This window comes from Polypterus senegalus, chromosome 12 (genome assembly GCF_016835505.1).
Source record: "Polypterus senegalus isolate Bchr_013 chromosome 12, ASM1683550v1, whole genome shotgun sequence".
Lineage (NCBI taxonomy): Eukaryota > Metazoa > Chordata > Cladistia > Polypteriformes > Polypteridae > Polypterus > Polypterus senegalus.
The window spans coordinates 60,870,538-60,892,958 of NC_053165.1; the positions used below are offsets into that span (position 1 = coordinate 60,870,538).

Consider the following 22,421-nt stretch of genomic DNA (forward strand, 5'->3'; position numbering starts at 1 on the left):
AAGATCAATGACTCGGATTAACTAATACTGACAGAAAAGACAAAACTTCTGTTTTAATATCTTCAACCAGCTGAGGGTTTTAGGAATTTGGGCTTATTTAAGCATTTTAGGAACGACAAATACCAGAAATGCTTAGGAATGTTAGAGTATGCCAAATAATAAAATATTATTCTTTAACTACTAACCATCTTTTGTAAGGGCTAACTAACGGAGACTGATACACTCCATTTGTAAGATGTGTAAATTGCGGGTCGGTGGTCTTGTCCTTGTGCTGCTGGGATACACCCCAGCCTCCATAAGAATAAATTGGATTAAACAAAACAATACCATATTCTGGAGAGATAAATAAATGGGTCAAACAGTGTGCAGCCCCATGAGAAGAGCTGCCAACTCATGACCTGTTGATGTCTATTTGGCTTTTGCAGGTGTTCCCTGTGTCTTTGTGGGATTTCTCCTAACATGAAGGATTCCAAAATGACTTTGCATTGGTGAGCAGGCTCTGCAAAGGATTTGCTCCCACCGGTGCCCTGAATTAGATTAAGCAGTTTAGAGATGGTTCCAAAAGCTAAACTTAAAAGAAGTGGTGAGGCGGCCTTCTGCTGCTATGCACCTAAAATCTGGAATAGCCTGCCAATAGGAATTCACCAGGCTAATACAGTGGAGCACTTTAAAACACTGCTGAAAACACATTACTTTAACATGGCCTTTTTATAACTTCACTTTAACTTAATACTGATACTCTATATGTTCAATTCTTCATAATAACTATTCATGGTGGCTCTAAAATCCTTACTGACCCCAACTCTCTCTTCTGTTTCTTTTTTCCGTTTCTTTGTGGTAGCGGCCTGCGCCACCACCACCTACTCAAAGCATCATGATGCACCAACATTGATGGACTGAAAGCCAGAAGTCTACGTGACCATCATCATCAGGTCCTTCCATGAAAACCCTAAATACAAAGAGGACTGTTTGACTAATGTTAGGTAGATTGCCCAGAGGGGACTGGGCGGTCTCGTGGTCTGGAACCCCTACAGATTTTATTTTTTCTCCAGCTTTTGGAGTTTTTTTTTGTTTTTTCTGTCCACCCTGACCATTGGACCTTACTCTTATTCTATGTTAATGTTGACTTATGTTTATTTTTATTGTGTCTTCTATTTTTCTATTATTCATTTTGTAAAGCACTTTGAGCTACATTTTTTGTATGAATATGTGCTATATAAATAAATGTTGATTGATTGATTGATTATATTTCTTTCGATTTCTGTTTGTGTTCTTTTCTTCTTCAGTGTTATCTCACCTGCACATATTCTGTAGCTATTGACACTCTATGTTTGCACACTTGTGATGGGCTGTCGAATAATGAATGTTTGAAAGCTATACAGATATAGAATGCTGGCCAGAACTCCGAGAGGCCCTGGTGGGATAATGGGGAGTGTAGAAATGGTAAAAGGCTGAGCAACTGGCCTTCTGGATCAAGGCCAGCTGGAGACATGCCACTCTCCTGATGATTTGTTGAACCCCAAGCAGAGTTTCTCCCAGTGTCTGTGTACTTTTCCAGCGGCCCTTCTGGGAGAGGAGCACCTGGCCGACCTTGACTGGGATGAAACGGCGGAGGGGAGCTGGACATTAGACTCTGCAATTTTTTCCGTCATGGTTGTTTGTCCTTGTGTTTAATGTATGAATCTATTTGTTGTACTATTGGCATACTGGTGCTTAACAATAACATAAATGGCAAATTACTTGACTAAAATGAAGCCAGGAGGAAGAAGAGAGAAGCCTTTAGGAAAAGCCAATTGTAAATCATTGCATTACATAGCACCTTTCAAACAGAGTCAGGAGCAGGAAGTTGGCACCTGCCTCTGCAGAATGGGGTGCCAGTCCACTGCACATGTCCAAGCTGACTAACATCCAGACCACTAGGAGAATTTGGAGAGAAATCCTTACCATACTGCCCGTCTTTACAGGCTTTTAATTATTAATTCAAAGATAGCAAGACAAGTGAGAACTTATAGCCACAGGCCAAAACAATTTTGCACATTTAAATCTGACAAAGGAAAGCTTGCATCCAGCTAATCCAAATGAAAGTGTTGCATTTTGCAACTACTGTCTGTCTGCAGAAACCTTACGGGTTCACAATGAATGAGAACTGCCCGCATTCTGTAACCCTTGGGGTGTTTGGCCAAAATGAAGGGAAGAATACTAAGCAAGCCCTGTGAATCTGAAATGGAAAATTTAGCAGCAGAACTTACACAAAGGATGAGAAATAAAAGGCAGAATACACTCCATTGTTCAGAAGAGCAGATAAGCAAAACCTGGCTAACCTCTTTGAACTTGATTTTTCAGATGTGGTGGTTTGCCCACATTTACACTTTCATTCTCTCCACCTCACCCTTATGGCCTTGGCTTCAGCTTCTTCTTCACAACAATGGGACTTTGTGGCGTCTAGTGGCCCATAAGGACCAGTGTTTCATGCACCCTGTCTTTTCAAATGGACTACACAATGTTGTCTGCTTGGACCCAGGCAATGTGCCCTACGGTCTCCTCCAAGGGCTCTATTGCATCCATGTCTCTTCCAAGGATAGGTCCAGTACTTGCAGTCTTTTGCCAGCTTTACAAGACACTCCACTCACTTTTCTACTGCACTCTAGTGGCTTGGGGGAACATTACAGGCTTCTTTCATGGTGCATTGGTCTCCCTCTGTATGTTTGGCACAAATCCCCTACTCCTCATAATAGTCTACCACCCCGAGTAGTGTATATACAGGACAGTATGGCATAATGGTTAAGACTTTGAACTTCAAACCTCGAGGTTGTGGGTTCAAATATTGCTACTGAAGTTGTGTAACTATGAGGAAGTCACTTCACCTGCCTGTTAATCAATTGGATAAATAAAAAAAATGTAACCAATTATAATCTCAGATGTTATAAGCTGCCTTAGATAAAGGTGTCAGCCATGTAATAATAGTAACACAGAGCATCCATTTCGATCTCTCACTTGCGGCCCTGGCAACCTTATTTTGATATGACATGGTACTTGGGCCACAAGTGAAATCTAATTAGCGGAATTCAAAATGCAGTCAGAGTGCAATATAAATACATTTTTATTTGTGTTTTTCAGAACACTTGCACGTTGCTTTAGTAAATGGTTTCCCAATGCAAAGGTAGCTCATTAAGACAGCATTTGAGATTTATGGAAGGCACCTCCTATAAGCGTTTGACTTCCAAAAACAGACACAGCCATCCACTTCTAACACAAGAAATAGTTTAATGGGGTTTCTAATTGGGTTATATAAAACAGCTTAGATGCCTTCAATTTCTAATGAAACATTTTACAAAATCTAATTTCTCAGACCCACTTAATCTAGTTAAGGATCATATTAACAATTTATGTCATATGACATAGAAACCCCTTTCAATGTGTTGTATGTTAAAAGACAGCAGAGGTTAAGAGTTTAAACCACTGCATTAAAAGCATATCTTGGCAGTGATGACAGTCTGTCTCTGAGAATATATGTGGATATATATGAATGATAAATACAAGCACTATTGTAAAGTTGTTTGTGCACCTCACTAGAGCTGATATTATTGGAGCCCAAAAGGTGACATCAAGCAGGAAATCTGTGATGGAGTCTAAATGAGCAGCCTTGTAAAGGCCAGTGGCTTGTCTACTAAGACAAATTGCTTGCCTTGTGATGCCCATCTCAGAAGCCTACAGTTAATACTCATCTTCTTGACGTGGAGTGCTGGACGTCAGTTAAACCTTCACGTATCTTGGTTACTACAGCGGTGTTAGTTTATTTACTAAAGCGTCATAAAAGGTATACATATATACATACATATATATATACATACATATATATATACATATATATATATATATATATATATATATATATATATACATATATATACATATATATACATATATATACATATATACATATATATACATATATATCCACATACATATATATACATATATATATATATATATACATATATATATATATACATATACATATATATATATATATATATACATATACATACATATATATATACATACATATATATATACATATTATATATATATATATATATATATATATATATATATATATATATATATGTGAGAGTCCTGACATGTGGCATTACAAACAGATGGGCGAATATGAAGGTGGCAGGCAGGAAACAAACACGCTGCAGAATTTTACAATAATTTATTAGGAATTTTAAAATGAAATCTCAGGGACAAAACAATCAGTTGTTACAGTTTTGCTGATGACAATTGTCAGATTGTAAAACAGTTCACTGTTTTTTTCTCTTTAAAAAATACAAAAAAAACAGTTCCATAAAACAAAAACAAAACAAAACAAAAAAACAAAAGTGATCAAACTGCTCAGCTGTGCCTCTTCAGTCCTTCCTCCACTAGTCAGTCAGTCCCCTTGAGTGGACTGACTCAGAATGCCTGTGGGCCAGATGTACTCTGTGCCTACAGTGGCCACACCCACAAGGACTTGCCCCACCCACTACACTATTCACTATCCCCCCTCCTTCTCCTCCTCGGCAGTTTTACAGACAGCAAATGGCGACTTGTTGCATAATTTCGCCAACAGGAAGTAAAACGTACAGCTTTTTTTTTAAATAAAACGCTTTCCTGAATGCCATTTTTATTTAAAGTTAAAATAATTTATTGCTTTTGTTAAATAACTACAGTACTGGTGTCTCTAGTAGTCATCTCAGCTTCACCCCCTCACTGTCTGTCAGGTCAAGAAAGACTGTTAGATACACAGCATGCTTGCATTTCCCTGCACAGAGTCCTTAATGAAGAATGAACAGGGTCATGCAGCAGAACTAACTACCTAATAGGGTCCTTCCTTGAAGGGGTGCAAGATGACCTGGGTTGTCATTATTATTTAAAAGACTATACCATGAAAAGCCAAGTGCCCATCCAACTCAGTGGCCCCATCCCATTTTTGGAGACATCTAGGCTGGCCACTGAATCAGAAAACCCACCCATAATTTATACACTGTCATATCTGCGATAAGAGCATATACAGTACAACAACCCACCCCCCCGCCCCACCAGATTCAAAAGAATCAACAGTGTTTTCAGAGATAATCACGAGATTTCTCTGGCTTAAAATGCCAAAGTGAAAGAACTGAGCAAAGACTAAAGCCAAATCCCCCAAACTACAAGAGGTGTTCTGTGTCCACACCTCAGCTATTCCACACATCATCTTGGGCAATGAGTTTAATGACTGGTAAGGATGACTGCTGCTATCTCCCAACTTCAGTTTGTCCTTCATTTGATCTGTTTTTTTTCTCCCTATTAAAACACACAGTAACTTTGAATGAAAAAAAAAAAAGAAAAACGACTGGCATTTTGCTTATTAAGGTGATCTAGTTAAGCTTAGCGATTGTGCAGGCTTGACCCTGTGCAACAGGCTCTGCTTCCTGGGCCACAAACCAAAGCTAGGCTAGGATGCAGGCTCTCTGCCCCTGCCTGCTCAGAGGGCTTCAGCTGAAGAACTGGGCCTCAAGTCGACTATAGGCTTACATTGTACATCATACGCAAGCTCATGCGGGTCTGTAAAGTGCACAAACTTCAATTCCTAATGTAGGCCTCCACAGTTCATGATATCACAGGCTTACTGTGGGTGTTAATTGTGCACAAAACCTTCATATTAATGTCAGCATAAATAACCCGCTGGACTGCAAGCCTACTGCTAACCTTGGTCTCGTTGTCCAACTATAAGGCTAATGTATTAGGCTCAAAGTATTGTACAGTTTTCCATAATTCTCCAATCTGCTGAAGCCATCCAAGCATGCGTGGACAACCGGTTCACTGCAGACCTTCAATCTGTGTGAGGCATCAGAAAGCTCTTGTAGCATTCTGATGATTAGCAAACTGCAAGTCTGTAATAGATCTCGGCAAAAAAAAGAAAAACGAAAACAATAAATAATAAAAAAAAAAACAAAAAACAACCATGGACACTAGCTGTTGAGCCCACTGTGCCCTTTAAGACCTCCAAGCTATCCTGAGATCTTTTAATGAAATAATTAACCTTCGACACACTACAAGCCTATTGTAGGTTTTTGATGTGTGGTAGATTCTCCAAGACTGAAGGTTCCAATTTCACAATAGATCCTAATGCCCTACAGACAAACAAAATTATCAGTCTCTTGCCATGAACCATAGCTACCAGTATAGTCCCACCCCAGCCAGCCACTCCCTAAAGATTCAGCAAGCCACAATGCTCCAGCTTTATAGCAGGTCTCATACGCTGCTAACCACAAAGATTATAACTGGCCACACTCTGCTGCTAGGCTCCAAGATCACAGTAAACTGCAGTTCAGTAGGAGGCCACATCATCCAGGCTAGGCCAAGTCCAAAGTAGGAAATAATCTTGAGATGGGCAGCAACTCAAAAGTAAGCAGCAGTCCGCTGCCAGGCCCAATATCCAAAGGTACCTCTCCGTTCTCTGCTAGCTCTAAGTTTACTGTAGGCTTTAATCCTCAGTAGGCTCAAACTCAGAAGAGGCCAAAATTCCAAATGTTTGCCCCCCCAAAGTTGACAATTTGCTGTTGGGCTTCAAGTTTGTGGTAGGCCTCAAAGTTACTATAAGCATAAATTCAACATCAGGCTACAAAGTCCCAATATCCTGCAGGCCGTGATACTCTGTCAGGACCAATGCCACTTTTTAGTCTTGCATCCCTCAAACTTATTTGAGAAACTGGACTGCAGCATTAGGCCACAAGCATTGGCTCGCTCAACACCACCTAACCTTTTTGGCCCTTCTGAGTCCTCAAGCCTGCACTCAGCCAAAAGCTTGCTGTAGGCCTTCAGCCTGCTGTAGACCCCCAGCTTCCACTACGCACCAAGTCTATTGAAGGTGCCAAGCCTGCCCACGAGTCTCACACTAGCACGCTCAGCCACTTCTTTGCAGCCAGCCGATACAAATTCAGCATGTATTATTTACAATATTTTACAGAAATAATGTTTAAACCAATTCTGGAAAAATACTTTCTTGATTATCATAGTGTTTTTAAAACTACCAAAATATACATTTTTGTTCAACAGTGATGTTTTGATATTTGACTTTAAAAATTTTAAAATCTGACATTTACAAAAGAAAACAAAATCCAAATAACCTTTTTAAGCAAATGTTTTTTCTTTTCATTTTTTTTACTTTTTTTGCTCCCTCAGTCTCATGAACCAAGATATTTTTTAGTTACGGCTGTTGAAATAAAATAATTAACAACTCCGGGAGGGGGGAGAAAAAAAAAACCACAAGAAGATACTCAGTAGACTCTAAACACAAAAATATAGGAAAAAAATCTGAAATTTGCTTGTTTCTAAAGGCAGCGCTACAATAAAAGGCTGAAGGGAAAAATTAACAAACGAACAAGGTACAACAAGGGAAGGCAGCATAAAAACTAGGAGCTAAAGAAATAAATACAAGTCGAAGAAATAAACACAGCGTTAGTACACGAACAGAGCGATCTTCAGGTCGGTGGGTTTCATCTTGAAAGCTGGGGCCAGTTAAAAGAATGCAGCAAATTAAAAAAAAATGCCTTGGTCTGCAGCAATTGAACCCCATCTTCTCACCAGCAGACAAGAAGCCTGAGGAAAAAGAAACACAACTGCTTTACAAAAGAACAAGAGTGCATCCTAATACTGCTTCACAATGTTGTTCCCCATGCCCAGTTATTAGTCCTATGCTTAGTTTCTCAGTGTGCCCTATGCAGTGCAACTTTATATTAGCACAGAATATGTCTTCTTGTCATTTCAAGATTAGAGCTGCACCACAATGGGCCAGCCATGCCAGGACTTTTTTTGTTGTGAACACATTTAATTCATTTTACTTTTTTCTGAATGTTATTAATTTTAATTTTATGTCATGCAGCAGAAAAAAAAATAGCACTGCCTGGGATGCAGGAAAGGAATCTTAAGCTTCTGTTGTGTGCCATCATTTTCCTCGATTTACAACTGGTGCTGGCTTTTTGTGGTGTGTGACACTGGCATGATAACATTTTAAAAGAAGCAAAGTTCAACCTTCAAGGCCAACTCATAAAAAATAAATAAATAACAGCCTTATATCTCACTTTGGCTTTCTAACTTTGTTTCTCGGTTTGAGTTTTGACCTAATGTTTTAATTTGTTTTTTTTGTTTGTTTTGATTGGGTGGAATTCACATGCCACAGACCACAGCTTGTTTTTTGATCATTCCTTTGGTAGTTTCTTTAAGTAAACCTTCTCTAATTTCCATTTGAATTTAAACATAAATTATTTGTCTGACCGAATAATTTCCTCTGCTGGATTCAAACTCAACAATTAGGATTTGCTCATTCACACTTTCGCAGAACGACCCATTAATTTCTAGAGACAGTGGTGCTTCCACATATAAGTACCAGGCTGTGGTAGAGTTAACGCAGACATGATCCTGGAAGTTTTATAAAAGGCTCATGACTGCTGATATTCCAAGCGGCTAATCTGCCGTGACTTTTACTGTTGCATAACCTTTTCTCCTTGGCACAGAGGGCAACTAGTTATAATACAGCATCTCACTTCATCTCTGCAAACTATGGTTCTCAAAATACAGCTTGAAAATGCAATGATGCAAATCAATTCACCTATTGCCTTTTGTTGCGTCATGCAATAAAAGAACTTGGTAACGCCAGGAAATCATGAATGGAGTCTTACACAAGTCCTTGTTGTGCTGTAATCCTGGAATGCATCTATGACTGTTACACCTACCACATGGGTTTGCAAGGTTTCAATATCTGAAAGATTTAAAATTTGCCCATCAACACATAACTCTATTCTTACATTATGTTGTGTTCACATACTCTGGGAATTTTGAGAGTTGCCTCTTGTGAAGTCTCACCATCTCAATAGAATTCACAGTCACCGTTTATTTTCTATTTGTGCTATGCAAAAAGTAAAAAGCTCTAATTTGTTTGCAAATTAAAAAGCAAGTATAATAATAATAATTCTTCACATTTATATAGTGCTTTTCTCATTACTCAAAGCGCTTTTACATAAAGAGTGGGGAGCCACTTTGATCACGACTGCCAGTGTGTAGCATACACTAGAATGATGCGATGGCAGCCATATTGTGCCAGAACGCCCACTACACATGAGCTATTAGGTGGACAAGTGGTCAGAAACAGTTAGCCAATTAGAGACAGGGGATGATTAGGGGGCTTGAATGACTAAGCCATGGTGGGTAATTTAGCCTGGAGATCAAGGTACACCCTACTCTTTACTAAGAATGCCATTTGATTTTTCTTTTTGACCACAAAGAGTCAGGACCTCGATTTTTCGGTCTCAACCAAAGGACAGCGGCATATTTATGGCAGACCACAGGGTAAGTTCCCCCTACTGGCCTCACCAAAGACCTCTTCCAGCAGCAACCCAAGCTTTTCCTAGAAGGTCTCCCATCAAAGTACTGGCAGGGCCTGTACATGCTTAGCTTCAGATGGATGGCCTGTTCTGAAGTGTATTTGGTACGGCTGCTGGTAAGTATCGCATCTTTTCAACTTCAAAAATGACATTTGTGGCTCAACTATTTTTAATTTTATTTTATTGAAAGAGGGAGAGGTAAACATTACGGTCAAAACTTAGTTAATTCTGGCTGCACTGATTTCTAAGAAATGTCCGATATTGAGCTACAACTTCAAAGTCTGTTTATGTGAAATTTCCCACTGGGAAGTTTGTATTTCTTGTCTGTCCCATAGTATGTGAATGCAGCATTAAATACCCAGATTAGCTTTCATCATTCCCATCTGCAGAAACATTGCTGTACTTTACTTTCAACATACACTGACTGTAAAATTTTCTAAATACACAATGGAACCCTTCACAATAAAAATGAGGACACTCCGTTGTCAGCAGTTTTCAGTGACTGCAACAAAATAAGAACTCCCTCAGTTTGGCATGACTTTATTATAAGACCAAAACTGAAACAATTATTTACACAGATTTGTCTGACTTGTTTTTACTAAGTCAAGTTTGAGTCAGACATTTCAAAATTCTGGGTATAAATTTCCTGGCACCATCTGACAAAATATAAATTAGCAGTAACAAATTATAAAACTAGTCACTCATTACAAGTGATCTGATGATTCCACCTTTTTTCACAAATACGTTGTCTAGTAAGATATGGATAGTATAACTACAGTTCTGCAATATCAAAAAAGATAAAAAAAGCAGTGCTCACATTTTGGAGAAAACTAAAATGATCTATTTCTTTTGAAAACAGCATCTGATAAATCAGGATGATAATCTTTAAGAGGGCTGCAGTTTTCCACTACAAAGTTAAGTCTTTGGGTTATTTAATTTGATTTTTCATGTGAGCAGCAGTTGTGGGAAAAAGCTGCCAAACTAAGAAAAGATGTGAGTAAAACACAATGTGGCAAAGCAGTAGGGTTAAGATACAAATTTAAAGCAAATGAAAAGCTTTTGAGCTACAGATGGAAATGACCCCCACATATGGAGGGGGTCCAGAGTGGATTTGATTTTATCCGCTTTGCGCCAACTTACCTGGCTCAGTTTGCACCTGCCGTTCCCCCCTCAATGATAGCCATTTGTAAAGGCTGTGGCAATTAGAGGACCCTACAAAAAATAAATGAATAAATTAAAAATGACTAAAATACATTTAAGGCGAGTTGGTCAAGGACACAAATAGTCAGTGATAAAAAAAATGAATCACAATCTAGTGATTTATAGCCCAGAGGTCCACATTCTTGGGCCTGGAGGGCCTCAGTGGCTGCAGAAGAAGCCAAGTATTATTGCTAACATGACATACATTTTTGGCCTAATTTTTATTGTCTCACTGGTTATGATTCTGAACCCTTCAATGCTCCTTCAACACTGCACTATCCACAATTTTAATGCTTCTTTTTTTTCACCCAACTAACAGCAAGAATGTGTTTATCATAAAGTATACATTTTAATACAACACTTGGAAAGAAAAATGAGTGAAAAGTGAAGCAACTGAAAATTTTTGATCTGCTAACATCCTCAGAAAGAAGACACCTATATTACTAGACATGTCTGACAAAATAAACAATGAGAGCACTACAAAACCTTACCAGCAGAATTACAAAACAGCTTTAATGAACAGCAAACTTTGGCTTCTGTTTAAGAAAACAGGTAGATCTGTGGCCCTCCAGGACAAAGACTGGGGTTCTCTACCTTGTCTTTTACTACCTGATGAATTAAGTTCTTGTGCTTCCTCAAGCTATTCAACCCCAAATTTATACCATTAAAGTTTTTCGACATTCAGTGATGCCCAAGTACCAGAGAAGCAGATGGTGGAACTATTAGTCACACAAACAATCTCTGTTGGTTAAAACAAATTTGGCTAATGCATTGCTCCAACAAAGAAAAGAGGTGCAATATTTCAACATCTAGGACATCCATTTGCCCCCACCTTCTATTTCTTGATATCATTATGTGGCTGCTAGAAAAGGTAAAGTAAAGTGAGGACTTTTTTATTTTGAGCTCCCATCTGCCCAATTCCAATCCACCTTTACCCGTATCCACTAACTTCAAACATAACTAGCACATTCTTTTACCCCTCAGTTTTTTTAGAAGTCCAATTACTTTCTCTAGACTATAACTTAATTTGGATCAAGTGATACAAGACCACAAAAGCATGTGTATGCTAAAAATTGTACCACTCCCACTTTGAATGTTCCCAGTGGCTCAATATGCTTAGCGTTCTATACCACAGCAAACACTACAAAATACTTTGTTAAATTCCTTCATTTCATTTTTTCTGGTTAAAGCTTCTCTGAATTAGTTTCATGAAGTGTTAGCAACTGAGCAAATGTGGCAAGTTTCTACTTATTGCTCACTCAATTCCTGTATTTGTTTGCTGTTTTGTACTAGGAATTTGCTGGACACACTGGCATATGATTCCATGTAGCCTTTACAGTCCCACCTGACACAAATCACATGCCAGCCCCTTTAGACTTATTTAGCTCTGTATTACCTTATGAAAAGGACAGTTGGATCCTGATCACACATCTGTTCAATTTATAGGGTAAATACAACTTTTATCTCTCTCACTCGCGCTGTCTTTAAGTGCTAAATTCAGAACTGACCCCAAGGCTATGCCCAAATCCAGTGCTGGGAGCAGGACTTGCAGCACTGATGTAACTGCTGACACCAGACTCTTGATTGGCTGCTCCATAAAGGTCAGCCATCGGGCCCGGGCTACTGGTTCCAAGAAAACCCCCTGTGCGTGTTGGAGTTGAACCTGAAAAAAAGTGGAAGAAGAAATGGAGTAAAAGGAATTAACAGGGTCTTCCAAACATTCAATGAACTGTACATTTTAGGCATGCTCACTTCAAAGAAAATGTCTTTGTACTACCCAGTCTTGCCTGCCCCTCTGGTTCTACAGAAGAAAAACAGGTCCAAGGGCACAGAGGGAGTCCTCATTAATACCGTTAAATGGGTTCCCCATAAACTAACAGGTGTAACATATCACTGGTATTAAAAAGCACCCCAGTTTCTCATGCTATAGTTTAAAATCGAAAAAGGTGTTAAATGGAAACTCATTTTGGTGCCCTAAACTTGGGGTACTGACAGGGAAACACCCAGGCAGTAAATAGTTCTCTTTCCACACAACACTACCATTACCTGTTCCTCGCACCACTGCTGCTGCTGCTGCTGCCGCCGCCATGGGGCCGTACGCTGTCAGGGGTATGGCTGAAACACAACGAAAACAGGCGCTGTTCATTTCCATGCCAGTGAGCAACGCTGCAGGCGAGAACATCGCGTCTATTACTGATCGTTCCTGGTTTAACAGGACCTGTATTCAAAACTGCATGCAGACAATCAAGAAAACATCGACTTTCAACCCCCCTTCTCCCCCAAACCCCCACTCCGACTAACAGCTGAGAAAACAAAATTTCTGCTTATGTAGCCACAATTGCAACACATGAAACAAAATATTTGCTATTTTTTTCCCTTTATGTTAACATTTAGATCACCCATTGGACATCTATATCTATATCTATATCTATATATATATATATATATATATATCTATATATATATATCTATATATATATATATAGATATATAATCTATATATCTATATATATATATATATATATATATATATATATATATAAAAAAAAAAAAATCATACCAACATTCACCTGTGAAAATAAAACAATCCCTGCAGACAATGACAGGGCAGGCTTCCTGCTAATGCAGTTGTCCACATCCAGGCTAAGCCAGCATGCTTGAGGAGCCCCCAGAGGAGCACTGCACAGCATCTGGCTGGCATATATTTAATAAGTATAACTTCATCCCACAGCACTACCCCCTCGGCAACACCACTCTCACACCCAGCCCACCAACATCATACCCGTAAAACCCTCAAAAACACTGAGAAGAAGCATGCTGCTTGTAAATTTCAGGAAGTTCGACTGACCTGCCATCTCAGGGGGGTGGGGTGAAGTCAGAAGGGGGGTCCTCTCTAATTGGAATTCTAGAATAGAAATTTAGAGAATCTTATAAAAATGTAGGAAAGATTCCAGAGAGACAGAAACGTGGGGAAATCAAGCTAAGGGGCAGCACCTAGCTCCAGCACCAGGAATTGAGGACCATTACTATCAACACCTCAAAAAATGGTGGCAGCGCTGGGAATTGTGGACAAACATGAAGGGCTGTAAGGTTGAGCATGAGCTGAAATGCAAGGGTGTCATTGTACACTCATTTGCCTATAAGTGTAGCTCATGGTTAGTAGGTCTGTGTACATGGAACTTTGATAACTGTAGCTCTCATGGGTATAGGCCATGACCCATTAAACTCTGTATGTGGCTGTGCTGTCTGTTTGTGCATGATTTCCAATATCTAATGGGTCTTTGCTTATATGCAGCAATGTTATCTACCTGAAGTGTTTCTGCACTATTAAAATCTATTATCTAGTGGAAAAACGTATGTCAAGCTTAAAACAGCATTTCCTCAACTTAGGCAAATAAAACAAGATCAGTTACGTATGTGTTGTTTGCACTTCAGTATCTGCTAGGGCTTTGTGTTAGACTGGTAGTTCTGTTGCGATTACCCCACAGACTGGTGTTTCAATATACTAAAACATCAACTATGGTTGTGTGTTTGTGTGTGCGCCATAATATCTACTGGACATTAAGGCTGCATTGTAGTGTTAAGGCACGCTTTTCTTTGGTGAAGGTTTACAATTATGCCTGCTTAGCAACTGAGGATATATGTGTTGTGTGTGCCTTAGTATCTGCAACGTGTTCCTTTAATTTGGGCAGCAACATTCTTTACTTATTTTATAACTATGCAATAGCCAGTGCAACTTTTCATAATATGCTGTGCCAAGCCATTAGTAACACCTGAAGAGAGGCCCTCTGAAATAACAAGTGAATAAGGCATGCTTAGTTATTGGATCCACACTGGATCTGCTCGCGGTAGTAGCAGAGGAAAGAATTTAGACAAAACTGATGAAAACACCATCTTCCTGACACACTATAATTGAGCACTTTTAGATATCAAATTATTCTGCAAATGTGTGTCACAAATTGCTACTGGGGCTCCTCTATACCTGCTGCAATACACCTTTATAATGTCTCACTTTGACTGCTCTTTTATCTTTGGCCAAGGCAGAAGTTTTCTTCTTCTTGTAATTCTAGTTTGTACTTCAGTGGGTTCTGTTGTAATATGTACTTATTGAGCTTCAGTTAAAAGAAAACATTTCCCTCTCTGGACAAATAAAGTACCATATACCTGTATGTATCAATGTTCACCACAGCATCTACTAGACATGTGCATGCAGTGTGGACATGAGTAGGAGATTTCTTTTAGGTATGGAAGACACCAGTTTTGAGGTAGGGTAGTTATATACACTAATTAATCACACTGGAGAGCGATGACATGGTGCTTGTTGATTAGCACATGCAAATTAGAATTTCACTGTGCTCCATACACATGACAATAATGACCCTATAAACCAAAATTGCTGAGTTTGTGCAGTTACACATAATTATCAGCTAAGGATATCTGTGTATTTTATATAGCTTGATATTTGCTGTAGCTGTGCGTTTGTAGCATGTACATCCCCATTTACTGGATTTGTACAGCTGTACACAAATATCAACTAAAAGATGTGTATGTGTGTTTATATCTATGCAGTGTATACATGAGTGTTAATGGCTTAGTATTTGCCAAGCGTGTTGGTCTAAAGCACATATTTACATAACTATCAACAATACATGGGTGCAAGTGTAAATGCAGGTATCTAATAGGGCTGTGGAGCAATTAAATACAATACAAGGATAAGCGTGCATTGTGAGAACACCAACATATGAGCTGAGAGACAATGTGTGTGCATGTTTTGTAGGAATCAAGATATTTCTTAGGACTGTGTAAGCATCATGAATATCAGTACCTGATGGATTGATACTGGTACTCCAAGATGACATTTGAGAATGTTTGTGTTGTCTACAGCCCAGTATCTACTGGACTCTAACTTTATGGAGTTAACTCTAGTTTCTGCAGATACTATATGTCAATATTCTGAGTATATATTGTCAGAGATGGCTGGGGTGGTGACGCCCAGAACCACCGGAGGAGGGCTTGCACCTTTCCCACACCATGAGGGGGCGACCACCCTGGTTGCTTTGGGGACCATGGGCAGAGAGCTTGGAAGGTCAACCCTGGAAGGGCCCGTGTTCACTGCCAGGGGGCACCCCAATGCCTACAGAGCCCTGGACCTCAGCACTTACGCTTCTGGGTGTGGCTGAAGTGCTGGGGGGAAGAGGAACGGGAACACCCGGAGTGGTTCCGGGTGTGCAACCGGCACTTCCGCCACACAGGGTAGTGTCAGCAGAGGAATGTCGGGTAGCAACTGGAGCTCATCTGGGTGTGTTTAAAAGGAGCCACCTCCCTCCATTCGATGGTTTGAGTCGGGTGAAAGAGGACACAGCTCGGAGGAGAGGAGTGGAGGCAGACCAGAGAAGAAAAAGGCATTGTGAAAGGCTAGGACTTGAGGGGTGATTGGTGCTGTGGAAATGGGATTGTGGACTTTATTGTAGAAATAATTGTAAATAAACGTGTGTGTGGTGATCAACATCATGTCTACCTGTCTGTGTCCGGGCTGTACCCCACAATGTTTATTTTAATACAGTACATTTTTAAACTGTTCTAGAGCAAGGTGTGTCTAGTTTGAGCCTGTTTATGTACAATATACCTACAAACAGAAGAATCTTTTTGTATATTCCCATTTCTACAACATTGAAAAAAACTTTACAATGTCTTTGGGAATTTTGTGTATATGACCTAAACTGTGACCCAAACTTTAACTAAGGCACTATAACACAATATTAAAAAGCCCCTCAGCTTCTCAGCAATTCAACCTGGTGCACACTATAACACTTGCTCATTGTCTGGGCTGCACAGAAGTGTGCCCCTGAAATTCTCTCACAGGATTTATGATTCAGAGTGTCTAATACACTGCCAGCAGTGGATTCATTTTATAATGAATTTAGAAGTAAAGAAAAAATTGAGTTCCCCAGTCTGCACATCTGGCTGGACTAACATGACTTACATCAATAAAATCCATGAAATTTACAAGCAGTCAATAGGCAGGGAAATCAACCTTGACAAATGTGTGTATAAGCATGAAGGTGTGTGCGCTTGTGTATGGGACCTGTGACACGGGTGGCCCTTGCCATGTGTTCTTTATTTATCATTATTGCTACAATTGACACCACAGTTCTTCTCTTCCCCCAACAGCCCAGCATCTGGCATCCCTTCCCATTCTGGGAGGCTCCTCAGGATATCAATTATGAGAAGGCATTTTACATGTCATAATCCTTGGACAGCAGGGGGTTGGGGTTCAGGGATGAAACAACTCATTCCTTTTCTGTCTAAAGAATCCATGTGACAAATGGAAATGCTACTCACCAGGGAACTGGTAGGTGTATCCTGGAGTGAGGCCAGTATACCCACGGCTAGCATAGGTAGCTGCCTGGAAGCCTGGGTAACCTGCAGGGACAAACAGAAAGGTTAGAAGATTAAATCGATGCAAGGGAAAAGAGTAGTATCACAATAACGCAGGGCAGCATACAGTTCCATAAGAGACCAAAAAAACTCCATGAAAGGCTAGCAAAAAAAAAAACCACAAGATCCCTTGGTTAACAGAAAGGCAACAGCGACCTTAAAGACCTGGTCCTTACACTAGGTACAGCAAAAATCACAAATATCTGAAGAAGTTCTAGCCTGAGACTCTGTAACCAAAAGAGCTACTCTCAGACCTCCAGAAAAGGAGGTTCAATAAACCTAGAATAAGGAAGAGAACTGGATCAAAGGCTCACTGGCAGGAAGAACACAGGCTATAAATTGAAATAGGGCAACTGTTCATGAAGACAGACCCAGTGGAAGAGGAAAGTTTGGTTCCTTTTTATTCATGCAATGAGCTCTCTGTAGTTTGACACCCCCTTTGGTAAAATATATTTCTTTACATTAGAAAAGGACTCCTTAACATGTGTTCTGTGTGGGCACACACCCCACTGGGCATTCTCCTTTTACTGTATTATATACAATACACCTAGAAAATAATCGGGTAGTTACTTAGCTCTGCACTATTGAACTCTGTTTTTTTTCCCCTCAGAACCAGATTTCCATCAGTGTTTTTCCCCAGCAGATGGCACTATTGCATCACAAAGAGTAGCTCTCCGGTATGGCAAGTAGAGAGAAGGATAAGATAATACAGGTATGAAGAAAAAAAAAACACAAGCCTCTCGTTTTTTGCTGAAGGACAAACGAGTACATCCATATGGACCTGACAGTTGATAGGATACAGAAAAAGCATGCCTGACCATCCTTTGGACTGTCTTTGTAGGCAAGTTTCCACATTACGCATGGGTTACCGGGTTTTCCATTTCCTGAATTACCAGTACAGACAGGTGTAAGTAGCCATTATGATGTGATAAGTCCTCCTAGCTAGATGCTCTTTAGCATCCTTATATTTTAAAAACAGCCTGAAAAATAACACACAGCATCAAATGTAATAGAATCAAGGGGCATTTGTACTCACAGAGAAAGTGACGTTGCTATGCAAGTTCTTTGTTAAAAGCTGTACCAGAGTATCTGAGATACCAAATCCAGCATTCCAGATACCCAAGTAACCAGTGTTCCAGTTTCCAGCCCACACATTTCTGCTCCCTGAGGCTTTTAAAGTTCAACCCCTCCATAAATTTCCCTACCTAAAGCTTTCAGGTCTTCCTAACACTCTGCACTATACAGTCCCCCGTACTTCAGACAACCCATGGCTAAGTAACCAGTGAAATGTTGAGACCTTCCGGAGCCACAGAGGTCCCTGAATCCAGTGACACTCTGTTAATGACACCCACAAAAAATTAAAAAAAAAAAACGACTTTGAAGGCAGCACACTGGGTCGGGGCTGCTGCCACACTGAATGAGGGTTTCAATCCCATGCTGTGGAGTCTCATGTCCATGTGTTTTTCTCCATATACAGCATGCTACTGCATTAAGTATACACATGCATATATATATATATATATATATATATATATATATATATATAGGTACTACATTAGCCTAGTATGAAAATGCTGGTATAGGAGTGTATGAGAGTGGGTACTGCAACAGACTGAACTCCTATCTGGGTTTGGCTCCTACCTTGCACACAATACTACTGCCAGGACTGGTGGTCGCACCAGCTACCTTGAATGTTTGAGAATGTACTGTTCTTATTAACATTTAAAAATAAAATCTCCTTGCCATAAACCATGCCCATTTTGCTGATAACACCAAGGAGATTCTCTTGAACCCTCTCTCGACCCATTACTAGAATTATATTAAAACTAACATTTCAAAGCCACACACTTTTAGCTCATTAAATTCTATTACAGAGTACAGGGAGGAGAAGAGGAAAAAGACCATTGGCCCACTGACTCATCTGAACTCTATGTGTGCCGTCTAAAAAAGTAAGACGAACAGGCCTATTCCAAAGCTTCCAGAGTCCCAATTCAGTGAATCACTTCTGGGATCCACAGCTGATGGCTTTCTCCTTTATGACAGGACATGACCTTTACTCACCTCACAGTCCTATTGGACCATTCCTCACAATACACTAAACATGTAAACCCAACAAATGCAGTACTAGAAATCTTTTGCAGAGATAGATGAAACATGATAGCCATTGCAAGTTTTGCTAGTGATATGATATAATCCTGACTACTACAATTTCACTTCAGACCCAGGTGCTCTCAAAAATGTAGATTATACATTTGGACAGAATGGACTAAAGACCCCTTACCTAGCATGCCAATGCCCAGCATGAAGGCATCCATCCCATAGGGCATCACTCGTGAACGACCCCGTGCTGAGCCAGTCGGTGACATTACTTCCTTAGGCTGGGCCTTCTTGCACTCTACCTGCAGTTGAAAATCTGGTGTCAATAACACATGACCAGATATGGCAGAGACTCCTCCCCCCATCAAATTCAACACTCCTTTGACTCACCATTTTGTTGTTGATTTCATGGAAGTGAATTTCACAGACTTTTTCTACTACGTCTTCATTTTCAAATGTGACAAATCCAAACCCTGCAAAAGAGAAGTTAAAATAAACTGCTACTGAAGAAGCTTTATTTGCCAGGCTAGTTCAAACTTTGCGACTCCACCCCTTGTTGCACCACACATTTCTTAACCCCATTTTGTGCTGTCCACCTGGCCTTATGCATGCATTTGCATGTTCAAGATCTTCACTTTTTCAGTTCACCTTGCTCTCAACTTGGTGTTCTCCAGTTCTCCTAAAATCCCTGACTCAGCACCAACTGCCTCCCATCCACCCACCCCCTTCCCCCACACCTCCCAGAGAGGAATTAACACTGAGCCACTGCCCGTCACAGTCAATCCATCAGCTGGATGCGTAAAGAGGTTTAGTGTCTAAGCTCTGATTAACTGGGAAGTCTAATTAGACCAGCCTCTTTCTGCTTGGTCACCTCATCCTTCCAAAAAGTTCAGCCAAGAGTGTCCAACAGAACTCCATTCCCCAATGATACCAGCTCTATTGTACCAATATCTGATATGCCACTCCATCTCAGGCCTGTTTGGCTTAGAAAGTTGTATAAATGATTTCACGGGACTCTCCCAGAGATCCTTATCCAGAACATGTGAGATATAAAAGCTATAAAAACTATAAAAACTCTGCTAGACGCACCTCTGTGTCTGTTAGTTGTCTTGTCGAACATCAACATTGCATCATCTACCTGCAGAAAACAAATAAATTATATATAGTTATATTACATTTAAAATAAATAATTACATTTTTTTTCTTTATTTAAATTCACATTTGCAAAGAATCTAGTGGAACAAAAAAGTGAATTCTATGTATATTGGAGTTGTTAAGGACTCCCAATTAGCAAGAATAACTAAAATAGGTGCAAATCTGAAAATACAGCCTTTACTCCATACAGCAGCTGTGTTACAGATTCAAAGTTGTAATCCAATTGTTTCAGTATGTTTGGTTTACAGATGTGTGCCAGCAAGGGTGTCTTTCCATAAAAAGAATGAATTGCTGCGTTTTATTTATTTGGCAGGAGACATTACAACAAGCAAAACAGAAATTTTAACCTTGAGTCAAGTTGGTATCAAACATTCAGGTACATTTTAGTAAAAAGGAGAAGTGGAAATTGTAGTTGTGAATAATTACTCAGTAACCTGAAACACTTAAAAAATTAAACAAATTAGGTTTTGATGAGACCAGCCCTTTTCAAGTTTTAAAGTAAGCATAAGTGTGTATGACTCTCCTTCAGGTTTAAATAAGATGATGTCGGACACTTCATCAATTGACTCACATGCAGGAAGGTGTTCCTAGATTCCACACAAAATTATGCCATCAGCACAATGGCCAAAAAGAAACATAAAAAAATTATCAAGAAAACAAAATGTTGAGAAGATACCTAGTAATAAAAATACATTTAACCAACAGAAAAATCCTGGAAAGCTTGACACAGGCAGGTCCAATACTATAAATATTTAGTGGCCACAGTCTGCTGTGGATGCTGGGACACACCCACCAGCGATCATTTAGGCCCATGCAGTTGTCACACTAAAAATTCAAAGACATGTCTTGGGAGTCTGATAGGAAAAACTGCAGAACTACCATGGTTAGGTTAAAAAAAATTAAAGAATATCGTGGCATCAAATAGTGACTGCAAGCTGCATACAATAGAAAGGTGGTAGACAGGGATAGTCGGACATCAAAGATCTCTCAACACTTGGATTAAGAAACCGTAAATTAAAATAATGAAGGTGGCAGAGAAGGCCGGGAGTGAACATATGGTGATGGCGGGAAAAGGATTCCATTCTATTTTGTATTCCACTTTGTGTATGTCACAGTTGGTTGGGAGGATTCTTCTATAAACTGGCCAACCAGCAGAAGCTGTTCCAAACTAAAACAGTGGAGACTGCAGCCATCAACCATCACTCAAGAGTAGGTGGCTTACTCTTTCCAAGTCTGACAGAAAAGTCTTAAACAGAGAGATTCACTTTAGTTCCATCCACAGGTGCTCTATGCTGTAGTTAAATCATGTTATTTTACATGGCAGATCAAGATGTTTACTATTATTGAGTTTGCATGCAGATGAATGCTTCAGAAATGCTAATCTTACATCAATTATCCCAAAGCTGTATTGAGGCCTCACCTGTTAATCTTCACTGTTCAACACTGCACTAAAGAGATCATTAGGAGCTGTCTACAGGAAGAATGCGAGACACCCAAAGGCTTTGTTTACATTTATAAAAGTTAACCTTAATTTACTAAACTTCCTTCTTTCTAACAGTCAGACATTAAAAAACAAATGAAGAAGTACATCTATTTCAAAGTGAAGTGTCCAAGCCTATTTGAAGCTCCTTAACACATGTACTGAACAGTGGATCAAGCATTAAGCTCAAGCCAGGTAATCTCACTAAACGAATCTGAAGTCCAATATCCAGTCCTGACACAGGGCCCTCCACAGTTTTCTACACGCCAGACAGGATGGAAAGTTTTGAATTCAATAGGGTTAGAGGGGTTTAGAGACAGAGAAGTCTTGATGCATCATCCCCTAACCTTTTCTTCCCCCCTCTAAGAAATGCTGTGCTTCTATCCCAGTGGTGACTCCCGTTCGCCAAAGTTTGCCGTTGCTATGGTGATGGAACAAAGACTTTCCATAAGACGCCTAAAACTGTACCCCCCCAACCCCCCTAAACAGCACCAGATTGAAAAGCAGGGAGCAGTTAAGCGGGAACAGCGGGACAAAAGCTCCCAGTTTCTTTGTTGTCTGCTGGCACTGTGCAAAGCTCTCTGCAAACAGGGCTCGTTCCCTGCTTGCTCATTTCCTCGAGCTGGGTGACCTCTTGGATCTAC

General features: G+C 39.9%; 1 protein-coding gene across 5 annotated transcripts in view; it reads right to left on the bottom strand.

The window, feature by feature from the left end:
- Positions 1 to 7,125: 7,125 nt before the first annotated feature.
- The window catches only part of LOC120540734 (RNA-binding protein Musashi homolog 1), a 60,277-nt gene continuing 44,981 nt past the window's right edge, over positions 7,126 to 22,421 (bottom strand). For 3 of the 5 annotated variants that reach the window (XM_039771756.1, XM_039771760.1, XM_039771759.1), the window contains 9 exons: positions 20,232 to 20,280; positions 19,533 to 19,615; positions 19,327 to 19,444; positions 16,950 to 17,030; positions 13,456 to 13,512; positions 12,654 to 12,773; positions 12,116 to 12,270; positions 10,548 to 10,619; positions 7,126 to 7,626 (listed from right to left, as the gene is read on the bottom strand). In XM_039771756.1, the coding sequence (XP_039627690.1) occupies positions 10,578 to 10,619; positions 12,116 to 12,270; positions 12,654 to 12,773; positions 13,456 to 13,512; positions 16,950 to 17,030; positions 19,327 to 19,444; positions 19,533 to 19,615; positions 20,232 to 20,280 (705 nt within the window). In that variant the 3' untranslated portion in view covers positions 7,126 to 7,626; positions 10,548 to 10,577. The remainder of the gene's footprint in view (positions 7,627 to 10,547; positions 10,620 to 12,115; positions 12,271 to 12,653; positions 12,774 to 13,455; positions 13,513 to 16,949; positions 17,031 to 19,326; positions 19,445 to 19,532; positions 19,616 to 20,231; positions 20,281 to 22,421) is intronic. The other 2 variants (XM_039771757.1, XM_039771758.1) reach the window with 2 other exon arrangements.